This window comes from Anabrus simplex, chromosome 13, assembly GCF_040414725.1.
Source record: "Anabrus simplex isolate iqAnaSimp1 chromosome 13, ASM4041472v1, whole genome shotgun sequence".
NCBI classification, from domain to species: Eukaryota; Metazoa; Arthropoda; class Insecta; order Orthoptera; family Tettigoniidae; genus Anabrus; species Anabrus simplex.
Genome location: NC_090277.1, coordinates 8,800,596 through 8,823,807, shown reverse-complemented (window position 1 = coordinate 8,823,807; position 23,212 = coordinate 8,800,596). Strand labels below are relative to the sequence as shown.

Sequence of the window (23,212 nt, the reverse complement as noted above, 5' to 3'; positions counted from 1 at the left end):
GTAGTGTTTATCACGCTTCCGTTTTGTTCCTTTCTACGGGATCTTTGTCCTGTGTTGTGTTTTTACTGCCAATCAGTTTAGTTTGACACCGGGTAACCTAACTGGTGGGACACCTTAGAGAGTCTGTCATATTTAAGTACACCATCAGCTGATTTCATCTGACCTACCAATGCCCATTGAGCATCAATTCTTCTTTTTGCCAGGTCTGTTTCTTCGAGCTGAAAGTTACAGAACTGGGAGTGCAGAATATCAGTTTCTTTATCCAAATGTTCCGTTTCACTAGTCAAAATGTTCGGACACTTGTTAATGAAAAATCTAAAGCTAGAAAATGATGCCTTACTTATAACAGAAATATTTGCAACTTCTGCATTAATTAAAACTTCATCTTTGAATGGAAATTTGTGAACCATGTAGTAACACGATGAAGAGAAACACTTTCTAACAGACTTAAAGAATATGCACTTTTCCTCAGACTTCACGGTGTTCACTAAAACAAACGCAGAGTTCCCTATCATCAAATCACAATCATCCTTTTGATTTGCTGGAGTATGATAATCTACATCAAGGAGAGAGGAGGATCTTTTAATAACGTCTGGTTTCACAAACCTTGCCATCACATTCTTCAATAGTTCCTCCAAAAATGACCTCAATAAGTGGATGTGCGGCGTACTTGACTGAAGAGCTACGTTTGGATTCTCAAAGATATCCATAAAACTTGAGAGAAAATGGCAAAAAGATTTATGTAAATTTGATGAAAGGAACATGAAAAGTCGTTCATCACGTGACAATGCATGGCTCTTCGTGTGATCAGTAGTTTCATTTTTTTTTTAGTGAAACTGATGACTGGGTTTTCCTTTTAACTGAGGAGTTAGGTGAAATGTTATGACATTCCTTAATGTTTTCAGACAAACAAGACACATCTGCACTTAAACTGTGCTTAGGAATTTTGTAGGTCTTCAAAGTTCCCATCTGAGAATCCTTACTCACAATTTCGCTCCTGAATAATGTAACCAAAGGGTCCCACTTAAGCAAAATCCTATCTAAACACCTTCTTAGTGATAACCATCGAGTAGGCGCATGCTTCAGAATTTTCCTGATCTCAGTGTTGTGTAAAGTCTGAAATTCTCTGAACTTTTCTTTCCTCTTTGCACTCCTTTCCAGATAATAAAATATATCAATTATACTTTCATCTACATTTACGGGCAAGCACGCCGCACCCTTCTTGGCAGCAAGATTAATTAGGTGACAAGAGCAGCCTACGATGATTATGTTACTATTTTCCTGCTTCAAACATCCTGCCACACCATTCTTTAATCTTATCATTACTGGAGCATTATCAGCACCAAGAGCTAGGCAGTTTTTTAATGGAATGCAGAATTCCCGAAAAGTTGAGAGCAAAAGATTGGCAATGTTAGCTCCAGTAGTATCCCTTTCTAAATTAGGCACAGAGAGTAGACAACTCTGAATTTCATTGAGTTCAGGCCTAAAAAATGTTACAACAATGGGATATATCTTCAAGTCGCTTTTATTGCTACCATCAGCAGCAACAGAAAATGCATTCACCTGCAAATGTGATACAATTTTCTTCCTTTCTACCATGCACATTTCTGTAATAATAGTCGCTGTTTTCGTTCTAGCACACCCATATCGTTTAGCGATTTCCGAATCAGGAAACATTTTGCGAAACAAAGACCCGGCGTGATCGGCACAATTTACAGGCAGGTTATGTTCTACTATAAATGACGTAAATAACGCCTCGGCATTCGTCACAGGATTTACATCTTGGTTTTTGCATGAAAAGTTCAGTTTCTGGTTTCTTTCTACACACTGGACACTCTCCTTATGTTTTTTCGTTTGCATATGCTTGAGTATATCGCATTTCCCGCCATGTGCAACTGAAAATTCACACCTACATATAGTACAGAATGTGAACGTTGGTCCCTTTCTGGATTCACTCAAACACGGAAACTCTTCCCTATAAGCACTTTTAAACACTGCATCATATTTCCTTTTTGACATTTTGGCCAAAACAAATATTAAGGCACAACACGAGCACTTCTACGGGTAAAACAACTATGGTGTGCTACTTCTGAGGTTAGGTTACTCCAAAGAGAATGTTACTCGCTTGATTCGCTTGCAAAGAGAATGACTGTATTATAGATCAAAGAGCAGCATATGACTAGCCACTGTGTCCCGTACTGCCATCTGGTATCATTATTAGAACTACTATCGACCAGCCATACCCAGCCATATATCGATAGAACGAGGAAATACGCGGGAGTTTAAAATAATACGAAAATTACGGATATTGCTCTGAAAATCGAGAGATCGGGAGGAACGATGAAAAATCAGGAGACTTGGCACGTCTGCTAAAGGAATTTAGTATCTGTAAGCGGAGTGTAATCAAAAAATATAACTTATCACACATCAATAGAAAGCTGAAAGACTGTTCTATATTATTTTGATAGAGGTGAATCATCCAAGAGTCATCAGTTTGAAATAATGATAAAAATATTTTATAAAAATTATTCAAGATATTGAGTTTCTGCTCTAGAAGACAATATTGCTAAGTTAAATGTGTGTCAGAAATATCATAAATGAAAAATTCACAGGTTTTGTCACTATTTCAAGAATCCGTTTTAAATTATTCCTGTTATTTACTAAAATAGAAAATGATTTTTAAAATATGACATTTCTCGATTTTGCACATACATGTCCTTATGTCAGTTTCTTTCTGGGTGTATTATTATTTGCAACTCTCTACATAAATACCAACATTACAACTCAGACATCCATTATTAGATCTTACTGTGTTGCTACCTCCATTATTGCACACCATATATTTTCACTGATGTTTATTTCCTAAGTTTTCAATTGTATGGGAATTCGCACATGCGTTTAGTGGCATATAATCCTTTTCATTTTCAGCACTACACAGTGATTCTATAAGGTGCACCATAAAATCATACCTAGGCATAACAACATTGTCATTGGTGTTTTTACTGTACAAAACATATGGATTCAACACTGCCATGTCTATCAAGTGAAAACAAATTTTGTACCAGTTCCTATGACTAGACCGCTCTGAGGACACATGATCAATCTTCTGATCAGATACATCAACTCCCCTCATTCTTGTTGAGAATTCACTGAGCACCGCTGGCATAGAAATTTCAGTCCCCGTGGATGAACGGCGTTTCACTAAATTATTTATCACTGGATATGCTGTAGAAATTACTGACAGGGGTTTCTTCTGTGATTTTTTCTCGCTCCATGCACAAAACAACACAGGGCCACTTCGTTTAACAAAATTTGTCCTGGTTGCAATTTTAAAGTTTTTGCAGCAGCAGGAAGGTTTTTTCTGTTGCTGCAAACTGTACCTGCGAGTAGAGTTTTCTTCTCCCAAATAGCCAAAGCTAGCTCAATAGATGTGTACAAGTTGTCAACAATTATATTATACCCTTTCCAAAATATATTTCCTAAGGAATTCAGTAAATTAATTATGACATCAAAACTTAAACCTTTTCCACTTGATTTTGGGCCCCCAGATTTGACAGACAAATATACACTGAACTGCAGAGTGTAATACAAACCAGGCTCACATACGTTGAAGAGTTTTATGCCCCACTGATGGTGATGTTCAGTAGGTAAATATTGTATTAATATAGACCTATTCTTTGTACCCACTAATATTTCATCAATACTTAGAACATTTGCAGGAATGTAGTGTCTTTTGAAACATGCCTTGAAATGATCAACTGCAGCCCTAGTTTCGAACAGTGGATCATATCCTGGATCACCTGGTTTCTTGATACAGCTGTTGTCTACTAAATGAAAAAAAAAAATATGAGCAAGAACATGTCACAAGACATTACTTTTCTAAAATAGGGTGTATCCTGACTTGGATATTGTGTTCTCCAATAATGAAAAATATTCTTCTCCTTTAGTAGACCCATATTGAGAACAAGTCCAATAAAACCTTTCAACTGTGGAATATTCACACCACCTTCAGGCCACAAATGAAACCTACTCTTTTGTTGCAGAACACTTAATTTAGGTAGATATTCATCAGCATATCTGTTAGTCTCTTCAACAAGAAGTCTCCAAAAACCCAGTGTGAGAATCATGATCAGCGCAAAATTACGTGGATGCAAGTTCACAGGGCCAGAATGATGATGACAAATAGTACATTGTTACATGGAAAGTCACATTCATTGGAATGTATATCAGTCCAGTTCACACTTACCCTTTTACGGCTAACATTAGGCATGTTTACACTGTCTGTAGGAATATGATCACTATCACATGCACTGAGGGGGATTTCCATAACTTGCAGGACATCCTGTTCACCAGTATCACTGCCACTGCTTTCAATATCTTCATTTTCATACAAATCCACAAAATAATCACCATCATAGTCCATACTATCACACAAATCATCAAAAATCAAGTGCTCAATTTCTGAATCATCAACATAGTTGGCTGCGATTTTGCTCAATGCAACCTCAATGTCAACATCAAAGTACTTCCAGTTCTGCAGCCAAATAATAGGCTACATATTGTCATTTGTTTGCCAAAGGCTTTTGCTATGAAGCATAAAAGCATCAGGAATCAGCATGGCTTGAAATTAGTGCCATGTGTTGGCTAACAGTAGTACTATATTTGAATTCCGAGACCGTCTCCCAGAGAGACGGCCGCACTTGACCAAACAGCACACCGTCTTCATGGAAGATGGTCTGCACTTCTAGTGTTGAAGGGAATAAAAGTTTCTTTTTTTTTTTTCAAAAAGGTAGCTTTCCATATGGCCATGGTGTTAATGATGGAACTCACAACCCTCTTACAAGTCCTGAGCAAGATTGAAAGCTGGGTGCATTCAGAACACCTTATTCAAGTTAGAAGTAACACATATGAAATAGGAAGAATGGCTGGTGTGACAAGAGAATGGCAGGAGGGTCATTTAAATGAAGAGATGAAGGCTAAGCTAGGTATAAACACCCTGCATTTAATTCTATGTATAAACTCAATTCAGAGGAGCATTCATATGGGGCAAATGGAAAAGGATACCTTAAATGGGAGATTAACTGATGTGGCTGTGAATGATAAGAGAAATAGAATGTGACCTAGGTGAGGAAGTCTTTCATGGTTTAATGATAAAACGTGTAAAAAATATACAAAGAAGGAGATTCGTTCAAAGAGGCTTGCAGCCATAAGGGTCTATAATAATAATTAGGTGTGGCTATTTCTAGCCGAGTGTAGCCCTTGTACGGCAGACCCTCTGATGAAGGTGGGCAGCATCCGCCATGTGCAGGTAACTGCGTGTTATGGTGGAGGATAATGCTATGTATGATTTGTGAGTTGCAGGGATGTTGGGAACAGCACAAACACCCAGGTCCTGAGCCATTGGAATTAACCAATGAACGTTAAAATGCCCAACCCAGCCGGAATCAAACCCAGGTCCCTGTGGACCTAAGGCCAGCATGCCAAACATTTAGCTGATGTAAGAGTCTATAATAAAGACGTATGTGATTTTATCCAAGTTTGACCCAATTTGAGATACACGAGGATGTGTACTCGAATAGAGGAATTGTAGGTAGTTCATTGTTTAATAATGATTAAATTTACAATAATGACTTTTATGCACCTCAAGTCACTAAGTCTGACCATCAGAATTCCATCCCATATGAGTTCTTGGAATTGTGGCAAACCAACGATAGAGAGGATTTTGATATTAATCTTTACCAAATCCTACAATGGAAGTTCTATAGATAATAATCCACATCTCTCAAAATTTGGAACATGCTAGCATAGAGTTGAATGTAATACTGAATGTCATGTCCCGGAAATCCTGTGGATTAATTAGATGCCTCCCAAACCAGAAATATTATATAAAGTAGCCATGTAAATGGATAGTTTGCATAAATGCATGTTATTAGGCCATGATCCAGCTCACATGATTTAATTATATTTATTCATTTGATTTACTGAAGAAGGAATATCATGTAACTTAAATTCTACTGTTTACATTTATTGACAAGTAGAAAAACCAACTGCTTAAATATAAATGAGATAACTGATGGAATCAACATTTTACTAGAAGAAGTTACAATTTGGATTCATGCCGAAAGGTCACCAAAAATTCCGGCAGAACATCCTGTGTGCTTGCTCCCACAATTTCCACTCCCAACGATATACCTGTCACTCCCATCTTCCCACTTCTGCTTTATCTTTCACTCAAAGATCAACCTAACAACTTATGCAATCAGTCAGCTGACAGCATATGGGAAGGAGGAATATAAAGGGGCCAGCTGGGAGGTAAGCATTTCATTATTTTTCACACAACACTGCCAATATTTTTCATGAAGATTTTTACTCCCTTCTAATACTTTTTATTTCCTTTCATTACAGACTCCCACCAACATCTCTATATTTTTTAACCAGGAATTATAAACAAGTAAGTTTCACATTTTAAGGAGTTGCCCTGATTGTTATAGTTTAAAATTCAAGTCTCAGTACAAATTATAAGTTAATGGAATGTACTTTGTAAAATATCAATAACATTTTTACACTTACAAGAATTAAGAACCTCCTCCCATTTAATGACTAAGGCCACAATAAACTAATTTATTAATACATGCACTGTTCAGTGTTTCAATTCTCCATGGAAGAGCATGTTAAATTCATTATCGCCTTTAGTGTTCTAATTACTTTATATGTGGCAATATTTGTTCTTACTACACTTTTTTAAACTGAAGATTTTCCAAAATGGAATGAAACATGTTCTTGTATTGTTTAGCTAGAATTTAAGCTAGCACATGATTGTATACACATAAAAACTAGCTGCAAAAATAAGTATTGCATGGTGGGAAAAATACTTTGTGATTGATATGTTGCATGAAAACGTACTTGACACTTGTGCAATATGCATAATTATTGTTTGTGTGAGCAAGAATACTTTATTTTCACGCTGGTAAAGGTGCACTTTACCATCTAAATACTTTTATGGATTTTATGGATTTTAAGTTAATATATATACAGGTGACATTTGTAAAATTAGGTCAAGTGTAAGAAAAAAAATATATTAATCCATGAAGCTATGGCTTATCAAACTTCTGTTCTTAGTTACAATAGATTAAAGTAATTAAGTCCCTTTCATTATATTCTAAAATCAAACAATATTGAATTTGTACATTTAGGCAACTATCTCTATGTGTAATTGGTGGTACACAACTCTGTATTTCTGAGAAAATTCAGAATTCTTTCGAGGAAATAGTTGCATATTATATTTCATATGATTAAAATATGGCAACAAACACTGCAGTGACAGTGAAAGAATGAAGACATTTTTCATGGTTCCTCAAAGTTATTACAAATGAAGCCACTTCAGAAATACCTAACAGACACATTCTACAGGCTGTATTAAATGAAACTATATTTAGAGACAGATTAAATATGTTCTTAAAGTTCCAGAACATTTCACTTAATTCTAACCAGTAGTATTTTAGATTATGAAAGTTTAAAGGTAACCTGTAAAGAAATAATCAACATGACAAAAATGGCCAGTTCACAGACATAAGAAAACTCCCATTACTGAGCATGACAGTGAATAGGTAAACAAGATATTCCATACTGTGTAGGGTTAGCAGTGTACTTACTTGTTTTCTTCTTTGATATTTGGTAAAGGTAGATTTTGTTCTATGAACATTTCCTCCTTAATATCTTCTGAAGGCTGTAAGGAGAGAAGTGTAAACTATATATACAAGAAGCAGCTAACAAAATATATTTCATACTGGCACATTAAAATTATCATGATGTTCAAATACAAAAATGTAATAAATGGAAATGAAGAAAGGGGATATTTAGTCAAGTCATCATTATATAGGGAGGTACAAAAATGAAAAGGTACACAAAATGATACAATAAAACTAGAACAGGTAGCAACAGAAAAGGATAAACTTGAAAGGACAATGACAATCTGCACATCTTTCAACTTCTCCTTCTTTCTACAACAACAAGCTGTTTTGTTTATTCTATCACATGCTCTGTTCTTTGTTGCAATCTTCCTATTCATGACTTGACACTTCTTGTTTCTTCCCATTGCAATGAGGATTCTAACTGGCAAGCATACATGTAATGCTTCCAATAAAGCTAAGCCTATACAAAAAGTTCCTGGAAGGTGGCACTCTGTAACTTTTCATAACAAATTACAGTACAATTCGAGTTCTCGCTCCAGAACAGAGTTGAGACAAAAAGATACTCCATTCCGACCCACTGTCTTTGCTGGTCACTACCCCTACTGCTATGTAACATTAGGTAGCTTATGCAAGACAATGCTATTATAACAAGTGCTTTTTTGTACAGTCAGTGACAAATATCTATGGACTTTCAGACTATAATGTGCAGGATAGTTTTAAGGTTAACTTCCTGGGTAAGAAAGCATATCTTCTGGCCCAAACAGTATGGTATATAAAGAAGAAATTAAAATTTATGATTATTTGAGAACATTAGGGAAGAAATTCAGACTGTAACTTACTGGCACATATGTAAAAATTTCACACACAAAAATATATGTCAAGAAAAAGTACATCTAATTATTTCGTATTTCATATTAATAATTATAACAATAAGATATAAAGTGGAAAAAATTTTTGATGAAAATTTTATAAGCAACGTATTCAAGGGCAAAAATTTAACTAATGAAAAACATGATGATGAAGGTGTTTAAAGGATCCTAAAATCTAGGTCACTGGCCCTAATAAAAAACTGTTTTGAGAAAAAGAATTCTGGAAAAAGGAACTGGGAATGTTCTCACTGAATGAAGTATCATATAAAAGTTCAGAGAAACTGAACAGACTTTATATGTAAAGTTTAGATGGAAGATATATCCTTGATTTATGAAAGAAAGAATCTACAGTGTAACTTCCTCAGAAGTGAATTACAACTGTTCTAAAAATGGTGGAAAATTAGAATGTAACTGACCATCACAGAACACTGGCTAGTTGAATCCAATACGTCTTTTTGTAGTTGTACCAGAACCAGGTAAGATCAAAACTTCACTATGAAAGCTAATGAAACAAAAGCCACCACAAAATGGCATTATGTTAGATTATTATTGCAGTTTTCCTTTCACCAGAAGAAATAATTGCTTCAGATGCAGTTATTCAAATCCTTACTATTGGGAGTATCTATAAGGAATGCCTTAAGTTGCAATTTGAAACAACACACAAGAAAGAAAGAAAGAAATTTAAAAATTTAGTAACCCCAGCATTTCAGATAACTTGAGATATACATGTTTTCATATTCATGTTGGCCATTTTAAGATATACAGGGTTACATCCGAAAACGAATGGAAAAATCAAACCTCCAACATGCGGATTTCCTCCCTTGCAGTCAAGACAAGCTGACTACCCCACTGAGATCGTCCTCCAAACTTTGATCTCTAGGGTCAAGATCTCCCACAATTCCCCAGCAGCTTTCTGTATGTGAGTCATTCATCCAGTAACTTTTTAAAAGCTTTATCCAGCATATCTGCAGCGTAATAACTTTCGACCATGCTCCAAGTTTAACCTTATATCCTCGTGCCATTAACCAAAGTACCCCACACAAGTGCCTCAATTAGAAAACCTACCATAGAGATGATGCTCATAAATGAATGGTGCTCAGACTACTGCAAGCTAATCCTGAAAGACTATCTGCTTGAATACAACAATAAAACAAAAATCATCTCAATTCACATTTTCTGACAGTGTTAATGTCCACGATACATTCAGTATCATGTGATAAAATAATAAAACTATCGCATTCAGGGAGAGTGTGAAAGTGCTGATAATCAATAAAATAGCTTTCTTACAACAATACTACAAAACTTGACTGTCAAAATGTAGTATAACAAAAAATGAATGCTCAATCGATGTAGACTATCCAACTTCAAAAAATAAAGAGTAAATCTCATTGAAGATATATCAGAAAACATTAGTGGATTGTGCTATTCATGGTTCCAAGGTATCTGGGCATAGAGATCTAATTGTTGCCACTGAAGCTTGGAGGGAACAATTATTCTCACCAGAAATGAGTGTGGCCTTCCAAACAGATTTCAGGAACACTTGGGTAAACGATCAATTAACATATCCTAAATTTAATAATTATTAATTGCCATAAAATCAAAGGGAGTGCTAAAATTAACTGCACCGGGCGAGTTGGCCGTGCGCGTAGAGGCGCGCGGCTGTGAGCTTGCATCCGGGAGATAGTAGGTTCGAATCCCACTATCGGCAGCCCTGAAGATGGTTTTCCGTGATTTCCCATTTTCACACCAGGCAAATGCTGGGGCTGTACCTTAACCAAGGCCACGGCCGCTTCCTTCCAACTCCTAGGCCTTTCCCATCCCATCGTCGCCGTAAGACCTATCTGTGTCGGTGCGACGTAAAGCCCCTAGCAAAAAAAAAAAAAAAAACTAACTGCTCAGAACAGTTAACTGTTAATGGCTCAAAATGATGATGTGGAAGCACTATACAAATCTACAGCATAATCATCATCATCATCATCATCATCATCACCAATACCTGTTAAGCGTACATGGTACACATATGACTTACCTTCTGGGAAAAAAATACGGTTGGGATAAGGCACCACTATCAACTTTAGGGTACATGTTGATACCAAAACAATTTTAAAAACTATCATGATCACTGTCAATTCCATGAACTTTGACACTCTGGATGCCATTTAAGTCCAAGTTCAGGTTTTATTGGCATGAGAGTTCAGAAGGGGTGAAAATTAATATGTTGAGTCCACTGTTTTTAGGGTCCTTAGCATGACTGGTGACAGACCCAGTAAGAGTTGGAATCGTGTACATCATATCTGTAGTGCAAGGCAAAAATACATACAGTTATAAACTACTTTCCTGACAATTTGGACTGCCACAAGAGTTTAATGTGAAATTATAGCCTAAATCAAAAACACAAAATTAAACACATAACATTTACAGATGAGTTTATAAACAATCAGTCAATGTCACAATGAAAAATTCTACTAAGGTATCAAACATTTCATAGAAATCATTAAAATTGAAAATACAAAGGAAGTGCCCGATCAGGGCCGGGTACTACAGCTCATGTTGTATAAAATCTGTCATAATCTACAGCACATTTTACATCTTATAAGTTTTTATGAATGCAAGAGAGGCAAATCTTTTCACAGTCACTCCTTTTGTTGTGCTGTTGAGATCTATGTGATGTCTCCATTGACCATTGTACTATGTTTCACTGTAACATACATTTGATTTGCCATCTTACATTCAAATCTGCAGCAAAAATGTGCTATTCTTATGTACTTATATATTACAGCAGGATACCTATTACCATCAAGTTTACTGCCTTCACTGATCATTCTACCAAATCTCATTTTAATTGATCTGGTCGTCCCATACAGTTTCTTGTCAGTTGAATCTCTGTAGTATTGACTGCAATAATGGGGATGTCCTCCAACACAAGTAGCAGTAAACTAATATCCCACAGCCTGAAATAGGCAATTCTTATAATATACTACTAATGATAATGATAACAGCTGCCATACATTGTGAAGAAACTTGGGACTGTTTCAGCTGTTGTGTGGTATGGAGCAGAGGGCCTTGGAACAATGCAAGTTATCACACAACACTAAATTATGAATTAAAATACCCAGCAGAAAACCATGGAACTGCTTGCATAAAGTGAAAATAGGATAAATAACAAGAATATCAAATCTACTATATTTTAGAGGATATTCTGACTTAATTCCCTAAAATAATGAGTCTATCATGAAATTGGATCTATACTTTTCTCACGTTATTCTAGACAGTTTCAATAACAGTATCTTATAGAAACTTCAAAGATATTTACATAATCAGAAATACTAGTAGCATTGATAACGGCTCCTATATATATAGAGGAGGTCTTTGAAAATATATTATCCACCACCACACGATACCTAGTGCGAGATATTGAAACCCCTCAAAGCAAATATGGAATTTAGGTTATAAAACTTATATTTTTCTGAGACATTCAAATCAAATGTATGGAAATGAAGGGTCACCCAATGAAACCTGTTCAGCCATCTTCCCAATATTTCCATTATCACACAATAGCTTATCAAATTATGTACATTACCTTGAATGCATTTCCCTGTGTTGGCCTTGGCTCTGTTAACTCTGATGTGGTTTCTTGTTTTGGAGGTATCATTTCTGATCCAGGCTGAAAATTTTCCTGTGGAAAAGAATAAATATTAGGTATCCTCTTCGCACAGAGCTATGAATATGGTCACCAACAAATGAGTATGATAGGTCACTACCTGCCAATATTTAACATAATTTCAAAAGTTCACTAATATTTAGGGAAAATTTCTATATGTACAAGATCCTTAAAAGCAAAAGGTGAAGTTCAGGGGATGAAAAGAATCATATATAAATGCTCAGGGGTACCTTTATTGTAGAGCAATTACATCACTCTTAAAATCCTTTAAACAATTATTCTGACATCAGGAAAATTGCACAGAAATACTCATGGTTATTCTAATCATCCTAAACAAGGTAATTCTTAAAAATACACACTTGTAAACTTTACACCAGCAAGTACAGGTTAGCATGAAATATCTCTCTTCCATCTTACCAGCTATAAGACTATGTGGCACATGCTAAGGACAGTGCTACCAACATTCTTCTGCCAAGACCACTCAATGTTCTTTAACAATTTCTCTTACATCACACCTACACAGACATGCCTTATGGCAATGATGAGTTAGGAAAGAGCTGGGACTGACAAAGAGCCATTGTAACATTAATTAAGGTACAGAAATGAAAAACCACAGAACACCAACTACAGACACTCCGTTTTAATCAATGTGTTTAATGTCTTCTTTTATCTCGCGTTGAGATGGTTCTCCCTTGTATGAAGCTCGTGTCCTGTGAAAAGTAATGGCCTACTTCTCTCGCCTGGAGTACCGGTAGTTGGCTTCTCTCTTGCTAGTTTTCAGCTGTATGATTTTCCTGAGGCACTTAAAGCTGTCAACTCTTTGTATCTTACCATGCTCTGTCTTCATGTAATGAGGGACTGTTTTGATGTGTATATCGACTCCTCCAAATAAGAACATTGTATCTGCTTAAAGTAAATCATTGAGCAGAGCAGTTATAAGTTTTACAATTTCCAAAAAAATCGGAGAGTTTTTCGATATGAACAATTGAGGGCTCTATGGAATTCATTTACTGATCAGTTTATTTCTTCCCAAGAAGCATGTTTTAATTTATTACATAACCTATTTACATGTAGTTATGATATTACTGAAATGGAGTTATCCAATGAAGAACATTGCACTGTATGTGATGCTGTTACGATGTTCTTCATTGGAGATTTGTGCACAACTAACTGCATAAATCATGTTATGTTATTATTGTTTGGCCATTTTAAACCAATAATGACTATCAACTTCAAGTTATAATGTCTTTTTTAAGTTAAATCTTCATTTTACGCCTCGATATGGTATAAAAGCAAGAATCAACTGAACTTAATGTTCTTGAGATTGTTGCTTGAGAACAACACATTGTTGAAGACCATGTAGTTTGACATGTCTTTAGGACTAAATTACTAATTTACAGGTTAGGCAATTTGGAGGGATAATTATCAATGGTAGTTGTTATTTTACCTGCCGGACTAGGTGACTTAGACGGTTGAGTCCCGCGCCTTGTAACCCCAGTTTTGCAGGCTTGATTCTGGTTCAGTCCGGTAGTATTTGTAGGTACTTAAATACGTCAGCCTCATATTTGTAAATTTACTGGCATGTAAAAGAACTCCTCCAAGACAACATTCCAGCACCTCGGCACCTTCGACAACCACCAAATGTAGTTAGTGGGGCGTACAGAGAATAACATTAAATTATTATTATAATTTGCTTTACTTCATACCGATACAGATAGGTCTTACGGCGATGATGTTATAAGAAGTAGGAAGCAAACACTTGTGGCCTTAATTTAAGAACAGCCCCTGGTGTAAAATGGGAAACCATAGAAAACAATCTTCAGGGCTGCTGACAGTGGGTTTCAAACCCACCTTCTCCCAGATGCAAGCTTACAGCTGAGCGCCCCCAACTGCACAGCCAACTCACCAGGTATTATTATCATTATCATAATTACCTTTTCAATTTTTTTAAGTTTTTTTATTTTCCTACCAATAAATACATGAACTCTGAGACCACTTACTTCTATAAGTCTTTGTTAGTCACTAATTGAGCCTGACTCAGTTAGTTCAGCTGCAGCAGTTTAGAGATTTTTTAAACATGTTCACAAATATCTGGAAATATCTTTTCTGAAGCTATTGGCAACAGTCTCTTATAAGCATTACCAAGTTCTGCAGTGCGAATTGATTCCCGTCCTCATCGTTTCTAGCTCAACTAGCTCCTCTAATAGGAGGCTTTAACTGTTGGAGGTCAAAACTACATTTCTGACACATAAACATGACTGGTCCTGATGAACAAGCAGCCATGTTCCTCACTATATCAAGCATCAATTTGCCTCTAGAATAAATTTTGAACTGGGTAAAATACTATACACAATAATCACCATAACATTTTAGTCGGCATTTTACATGGCACCGGCAATGTTCTCGCATGAACTGTATCTCGAATTCAGTGACAGAAATTGTCTTTTTCCAGCTGATAAAATAAGAATTATAACCAACTAAAGATTGCTCAGGTCACAAAGCGGTGAGAATGGAAACTTGGAATATATTGGCTTGTCACTGCAGACAGATGCGTAAAATCAGTGCCATTAATATTCAGTGTTCAGTGAATGAGTTGAATACTTCCTGTAAGACGATCATAACTTCACTTTCACAAGAACTTGTTATAGGCAACACTCCATTTAAGAATATTCGATCTTACGTTAAAAATTTAATAATAACAGTTACATTATTCTTAAATAATGACTTGACAAAAAATATATTGGAAATTAGGGTGGGATAATTTTCTAGTTGATGGAGCTCATTTTCTTGAATATAACAAGCGAATAACCTCAAAATCACAAAAATACCAGTTACGATGTTCTTAGTCAGAGTGTCGATATATTTCGAGTTTTCAAAGGAAATTTGGAGTCCAACTTTATCTGCTTTAGTATATTCATTTGCTCCGTAGCAGTGTCAGTGTTTCTAGACAGGATTGCAAGATCATATGCAAACGCAAAGCAGCTGATCTTGATGCAGTACCTGATCTTACAATGTACTGTACACTAGGTTGAGCAGTCCTTTCTTGTCCCCTTTTTCCATTCATGGATGATCTTTCCCAAAACACAGTTGGAGAGAACCAGAGATAGTCCATCATCCTGTATGACTCCTAATTTTATTTCAAACTCCTTTGAGAGCTGCCAGATACATTTTACTTGGAATAGGTATCTGTTAATACCTAATTAATACAGTTATTTTGGCATCTTCTTTGAACTCTACCAGTATAACTAAGTGAAGTAAACCAATGAATCCTCATAAACTCAGTTGCGTGCATTAGTATTCCTGATAAACAGCTCTATCCCAATAACTGCCCTTCCCTTTCTAACACCCGTCAAGTACACTTTATAATGTCCTGTCCCTTCCTTTTTATCTTCCCTTACCTGAATATCACTTACTCCTAGCACATCCAGATGCAACTTCTAGGCTGACTCAGCCAGTTCTACTTTCTTTCTTTCTTTCTTTCATAAGCCCCATTAATATTGGTAGCTCCCCATTGAATTCCATTTAGTTCGCCTAGTTGTTTTCCAGGAGTCCCTCTCCTGTCAAATGGGAGGGGGACTTCATTACTCCCATAGGTCCGAGGCCTGCTTAAAATGTTCTGAGCTCAGTAAATTCATGAAGCAGGATGCTACCCTAGTTGCACATAGTCAGAGTGAGGATCTCTCCACTAACGGGTTAGAGACCAATTTTAATAATATTATATTCATTTCATGCCAGGGATCATATGAAATATGACTCATTCAAATACCAAGAATCAAACTGCAGGGTAATTATAATCCAAATTGTGGATGAGAAAGAAGATAAACATGACGTGGATGCAGAGGGTGACACAGGCTTATATGCACATCACCATCCATTGAGAGCATTAATAATTTAGCTTAATCCCTTCAGTCTGAGTACCATCCTGCCATTTTTCTGACCAGTAAGTACCAGCAACATTCTTGCTACTTTCATATATAGTTTCTTCCTGTTTATGAACAAGAAATTTAAGAAAAATATATTCTGAGTTCTTCCAGCATACACTCCCATACTGCAAAGTCAGTCTGAAGCAGAGTGTTGTAAAGAGTTCTTTCTTGAGGAATACCGATGGTTGGTGCAATATCTTTACTACAACTACATTTAATTTCATATAACATATTACCATCCTGGAAATCTTATATTTGTACTACACTCCCTCACCCACTCTACAGATATCAACCTGCCGAAAGCAGAATAAAACTGAGAAAGAGCTTCCTAAAAACTACTCAACCATTACAAGGAACAGTTGCAAAAGCACAAGATACCATATGGAAGGAGAGAACTAGTAATTTGTACGAATGGATGGAATCAAAAGAATCTCCACCTCGTGGCCACATAGAGAACTGGCCATTTTGGAAGTCCCTGAACAGACTGCAAGCTGAAGTTGCAAGAACACGGGACAACTTATATGAGAGGCTTTTTAACGACGAAAAGAGTGCTACGTGTTTGTGGCAAAATTCAAACAACACACTATATCCTATGTTGTCCGTTGTGCACATTCAGATGTACAACACAGTGATTTGACCAAGCTAATTCAAGTGCTCTCAAATGGCTAAGTTTTGGGATGGAACTGTTTGATGTTGCGTGTTGAACACATATTTGTGTAGTTTTGTCCATTTCATGCTTCTTTTTTTATGTCTTCATGTTTCATATTTTGTACTTCTCACATGAATAAATAAGTAATTATAAAACTATCCTGAAGGAATATGCTTCAAATGATCCACTCCTTTCAGTTTCATTTTCCCCAACAGGCATTCAGTTTCCTCATAATTTCCTTTTTCCTCAACACACATCCTTCAGTCTTGAAAAGCTTGATTTCCATTCCATACTCACCCCACCTCCTTTCCAGCTCCAAGATATGATATTGCAGAACTGCCATTATGACCATATCTACCACATAGGCAAGAATCCTTACTATATTATTTCCACTCACCACAAAACCTCCCTGCCATTTGAGCCACACAACAAGCAACTACCGTGAGCCTGTTACTCTCATGATATGCCGATGAGAAATCTAAGAAAGGTAAGTATAACTGTCTATTCCTCTTCCAGTGTTTTATATTTACTTGACTAGTCTGATAGCACTCAGTGGTCTGAAAAACTGCACCGGCTTTCATCCAACGGACTTCCTGTGACAATCTCAATTATCACATATTATTTATGATAGTCAACTTACAAAGCTTGAGTGTTCTTCTGTATCTGAAGACCATGCTGGCTCACATTTGACAAACACAGTTTCCTCCATAGTTTTGAACAGAATACCCTGCAAAAATAAAATAAGTCCAATATACATAAAATCTGCAAATCCTCTTAGAGCATTGTCCTAAATATTGGGAATTCCAATAATATTAACAGTTATATGTCCTTAGCTCATGCTAATGAGGGTGGTTTAGTTTTAAGGGGAAGCACACCTACAGAAAATAAGCTTCTTCTCTTAACTCTAGTCAGAGCAGAAAAAGCAGTTCAGTAATACTGTACTAACAGTTCACAAAAGAGTGATTACAAATCCAATATAGCGTAATTCAAATGACATCACAATGTGCAACATAAAGTTGCCAACTTAAACTATTCTGACAATGGCTAGTGACAAGAACATCACAGAATATGAGACATGTCTGGCTGGTGACAAGACCATTGGCCCCTAGGTTAGGACCACAAAGTGGCCCTCAAAATTCTACAATCTGCTGTGACAGTATTGGCTAGTGACAAGACCAACCGATAGTTATGTTATGGAAATTGCACTTACATCCAGCACATGCTATGACACATCACTTGCAAACTTTGATGCTTCATTATTCTTGGTCTGGGATTTAGGGCAGACCTTTTCCTCAATACCATCTGTTTCTCCACATGAAAATTCCAACAAAAGATGTACAAGACATCGAGCTACAGCTAGCCCAGTACAAACCCAGCTAAAACTACACTACATACATGCATATATTATCATTATAGACCGTCATGCCTTTGAGCATTCAGTCAGTAAGCCTCTGTGAATTTACTAAATGTTGCCACAATCCTCTGTTTGCAACTAGTGCTGTGGCCCCATTTTGTTCTATACCTCTTATCCTTTAATCATTAGAAACTGAGTCAAACCATCATAGTCTTGGTCTCCCTCTACTCCTCTTACCCTCCATAACAGAGTCCATAATCCTCCTAGGTAATTTATCCTCCCCCATTCACCTCACATGACCCCAATACTGGAGCTGGTTTATGCATACAGCTTCATCCATTGAGTAAATTCCTAACTTAGCCTCAACCTCCTCATTGTGAGTACCCTCCTGCCATTGTTCCCACCTGTTTGTACCAGGAATAATTCTTGCTACTTTCATGTTTGTCGCATCTTAATTATGAATACGATATCCTGAGTCCACCCAGCTTTTGCTCCCATAAAGCAAAGTTGGTCTGAAAACAGACCAATGAAGAGATAGTTTCATCTGGGAGCTGACTTCCATCTTACAGAACACAATTGATCACAACTGCAAGCTCACTGCTTCAATCTCAATACATTACTATCTTGGGAGAAACAATGTTAAAAAAGGAAAAATGTTCCACCTTTTCAATACAATAACACTGTTGCACAAATCAATGTAGCAACATATTTAATTTATTAAGGGATCGGCTTCGACATCTGTCCATGTCATCATCAGCCTACACAAAAAAAAAAAAAAGTAATGGCAAGAAGTTAACACAATGGTAGCACTTAAGACACTTTTCTTGAATTAAAAATAGAAGTTCATGTACAGGTTCTTGAGCACAATTGTGAACTATACTACATCTTTTTAACCTCAAGATCAGTAAGAGTGCTCAAGAACCTGCATATGAACTTCTATTGTTAATTCAAGAAAAGTGTCATAAGTGCTACCACTGTGTTAACTTCTTGCCATTTTTTTTTTTTTTTTTTGTCTAGGCTGATGATGACATGGACAGATGTCGAAACCGGTCCCTTAATAAATTAAATACGTTGCTACATTGATTTGTGCAACAGTGTTATTGCATTGAAAAGTTGGAACATTTTTCCTTTTTTAACATTGTTACTATTAGCTCAATACGGATCAGTTATGAAGTTTTTAACTTTAAAATTTTGGGAGAACACACAACCGAAATACTTAAAATTGTCTACCTGTTCCACCTTTGTATCACCAAACTAACATTAAATTCTGTTGAATTCCTTACCTATTGATATCTTTGGGAGGCTAATATTCATACCATACAGATAGCACCTATTTTCAAGTTCCAAGATATTAGGCTGCAGGTTTGGGCACAATCTGCCATTAAGACCAAGTCGTCAGCATAGGCCAGACTGCTTACTACATTTCCACCTAACTGAATCCCTCCCTGCAACTTTATACCTTTCAGCAAATGATCGATGTAAACTACAAACAGCAAAGGTGAAAGATTACAGCCTTGTCTAACCCCTGTAAGTACCCTAAACCAATAACTCAATCTACATTCAATTCTCACTGAAACCCAATTGTCAACATAAATGCCTTTGATTTTAATAATCTACCATCAATTCTATAGTTCCCCAGTACAGCGAAAATCTTTTACCTCGGTAGCCTGTCATATGGTTTCTCTAGATCTAAGAAACAGAAATACAACTGTCTATTCGTCTCATAACATTTTTCAATTATCTGGTGCAAACTGAGAATCTTATCCTGACAGCCCCTCTGTGGTCTGAAGCCACACTGGTTTTCATCCAAATTCCTCTCAACCACTGATCGCACCCTCCCTTCCAAGATACCAGTAAATACTTCACTTGGTATGCGAATCAATGAGATACCTCGATAGTTCTTGCAATCCTTCTGGTTCCATTGCTTATAGATAGGTGCAATTACTGCTTTTGTCCAATCTGAAGGTACATTACCAACACTCCATGCTAATCACACTACTCTATGAAGCCATTTCGTCCTTGCCTTCCCACTATACTTAACAATTTCAGGTTTAATTTCATTTATTCCTGCTGCTTTAAGACAATGGAATTTACTAACCATCCTTTCCACTTCCTCAAGCATAATTTCACCATCATCATTTTCTTCTTCCCCATGAGGTTGGTTGTTTGCAGCACCACCAGCAAGATTTCCTTTTACGTTGAGAAGATTTTCAAAATATTCCCTCCACCCGTCCAGTGATTCCCTGGGATCTGTTATGAGTTTACCTGAATTACCCAAGAACACTGTACATATCCTTTTTCCCTCCCTTCCTAAGATTCTTTTATTACTGTCCAGAAAGGTTTCCCTGCTGCCTGACCTAGCCTTTCCAGGTTATTACCAAAATCTTTGCACGACTTCTTTTTGGATTCCAACAACTATTTGTTTCGCACTGTTTCATTCATCTACGTGCAACTCCCTGTCTACATTGGCTTTTGTTTGGAGCCATTTCTGATAAGCCTTCTTTTATGTTTACAAGCTGCTCTCAGTTTATTTTTCTACCAAGATGTTCACTTTTTCCCATCATTACACACAGTTGGTCCTAGGCCTTCCCCTGCCGTTTCTATTACAGAATCCACGTATGCCACGCATTCTCTTTCTATATCCCGAACCTGCTTAGTGTCCACTGTTCAAAACTTCTCGCTAATCATATCCATGTACTTCTCTTTATTTTCCTCATCCTGGAGATTTTCTACCTTATTCATTTGCAGACAGATTTCACTTTCTCTACCTAGGCCTAGAGTTGCTTAGTTCACTACAAGTTCCTCTGTATCATCGAAAAATCCCTGAAAAACCCATACATTCCTAACAGACTTCCTGAATTTGAAGTTGGTTCAGATATATTCTATTATGGACCTCCCATGCGTAGTGCTTGAAGAATGTATTTGTAACTGCTAAATGCAAACTAGCGCAGAAGTCCAGCAAACGCTTCTGATTCCCATTAGCTTCCACATCTTCCCACATTTACCAATCATCCTTTCGTATCCTTCAGTTCTGTTTCCAACTCTCACATTAAAATAGACAGTTAGCACTATCCTATCCCATCCCTGCTGTTGACTCTGACTACAACGTCACTCAATGCTTCATAAGACTTATCAACGTCATCCTCACCTGCACCCTCACATGGTGAATACACGGAGACAATTCTCGTCCTAATTCCTCCAACTACCCACTTCATTTGTTCATTTACATGCCAATAGAAACTTTGTTGCATGCAATAGTATTCCTGATAAACAGCCCTACCCCAGACTCTGCCCTTGCCTTTTTAACACCCGTCAAGTACACTTTATAATCTCCTATCTTTTCCTCGTTATCTACCCTTACCAGAATATTACTTACTCCTAGTACATCCAGTTGCATCCTCTTTGCTGTCTCAGCCAGTTCTACTTTCTTTCTTCCATAAGCCCCATTAATATTGATAGCTCCCCATCGAATTCCATTTCGTTCACCAAGTTGTTTCAAAGGAGTCCCTCATATGTCAAATGAGAGTGGGACTCCATTACTCCCATAGGTCCGAGGCTTGCTTAGATTGTTCTGAGCTAGGTAAATTCATGAAGCAGGTTGCTACCTTACTTACACATAGTCCAAGTGAGGATCTCTCCTGTAACGGGTTAGGGACCACTGGTTGATTGTATAGTCCTGGCCACCTGAGCACAAGGAGGCCCACGACTCAGAATATGTCCGAGATGCCCACTTCCATTCTATAGCAACTGGTATCCCGACTCTCAGGACCACTTACTAGGCCACTCAGCCATTGCCCATGGTTCACGAGCCAGGACGTGACTACAGTAACCCACACCCATGACATTTTAATTACCAGACATAATTCCCGTCCACTTGTATCACTACTGAACAAATAAGTAGCCTACTGCTTAACAAAAATGAAACAGCTACAGACAACATTCCTCACATTAAGGTCATACATTGATATATCGTCATACTAGCGCCAAACCACGATAAGTGCAATTTTTCCTATTTTCACTTTTTACTCCAATTGGTGTACTTTAGTGTGATCTCAATGTAAAGTGCAAATATTCTTAAATGAGTAACATTAGACCCTTTAAGTAAAATACATTTGCTTTACTGTGGAGTGTTCCTTTCATTTAAAAATAAAGATGTTCAGCACACAACCACGTCATCTGCAGATGCATGGGTTTAAACTGGAGATTGAAGGAGAATTCATCCAATTCAGCTTCACTGCAAGACCACGATATCTGCAAATGTCGCAATTTTGTACGGGCATCGTTTGGACTATTTAGCAAACCTATTTTCGCAGATATCATAGTCGTGCACTGGCACAGCGATTTGTTAGAAACTAAAACTGAGGTTTAAATCTTACAATTAAGAACGTGACCCTGTTGCCCGATAGGTGCTGTACCAGCACCCGTGAGATCTGGACAGCATGACGGCCAGTTCGAGATGGAAAATTTTTTCTTCGTACAAAACATTAATTTAACCCTACCGTAAAACATGCTGAAGAAACAGGAAACTGTGACAATAATACTGCCAGACCAAATCACATGGATTACTCCCAGTGTAAGTGTACGTTGGTCGCAAGCCCTATTACTGCTTTGGAAAGAAACAGAACCATCAATTGTAGCCGTAAGGCCGACATTAGCACCACATTTTCACGTACGGTAACTGCCAAAAATGTAAAATAAGGTTCCTTATCATACCTACAACGTACTTGAACTTACCTCCTATCAAAATAAAACAGAAGAAGTTCTCTCTATATCCCGAAATGGTACAAAACTCAGAGAAGCCTCTAAACTGTTCTGAGTACCGTACAAGACTACTGTTTGGTCATGTTGTAATGCCGATAATGAACACCGAAAGGTGAAGAATCTAACTCTAACATCGGGCCTCCAGGTTCTGATTCCATTGAACGTGATGACGTATGGATCGCGTAAGGATATGACAGTAGCTAATTTACGGTTCAATTGTTACGGACATACCGTAGCGAAAAGATATCAGGCCCCTATTATACTAGAACACTGTCTCGACACTAGTTGACGCGAGGGCATGATG

At 37.1% G+C, this 23,212-nt stretch overlaps 1 protein-coding gene across 1 annotated transcript; it reads right to left on the bottom strand.

Annotated features, from left to right (window-relative positions):
• Positions 1 to 3,779: 3,779 nt before the first annotated feature.
• LOC136884826 (uncharacterized) lies at positions 3,780 to 20,277 on the bottom strand. Its single transcript, XM_068230122.1, has 5 exons — positions 20,246 to 20,277; positions 17,434 to 17,520; positions 12,141 to 12,236; positions 7,653 to 7,726; positions 3,780 to 3,824 (listed from the first exon to the last, which is right to left on the bottom strand). Exons 1-5 carry the CDS (start codon positions 20,267 to 20,269, stop codon positions 3,797 to 3,799), a joined length of 309 nt encoding a protein of 102 aa, XP_068086223.1. The 5' UTR covers positions 20,270 to 20,277; the 3' UTR covers positions 3,780 to 3,796.
• Positions 20,278 to 23,212: the final 2,935 nt, after the last annotated feature.

Coding starts and splice junctions, on each gene's coding strand:
- LOC136884826 (XM_068230122.1), bottom strand. CDS start 20,269: ATGCTTGAGGAAGTGGAAAGGATG. Junction 17,521..20,245: donor TTGAGGAAGTGGAAAGGATG/GTTAGTAAATTC, acceptor TTATTTTTGCAG/GGTATTCTGTTCAAAACTAT. Junction 12,237..17,433: donor CAGAAGAACACTCAAGCTTT/GTAAGTTGACTA, acceptor TCTTTTCCACAG/GAAAATTTTCAGCCTGGATC.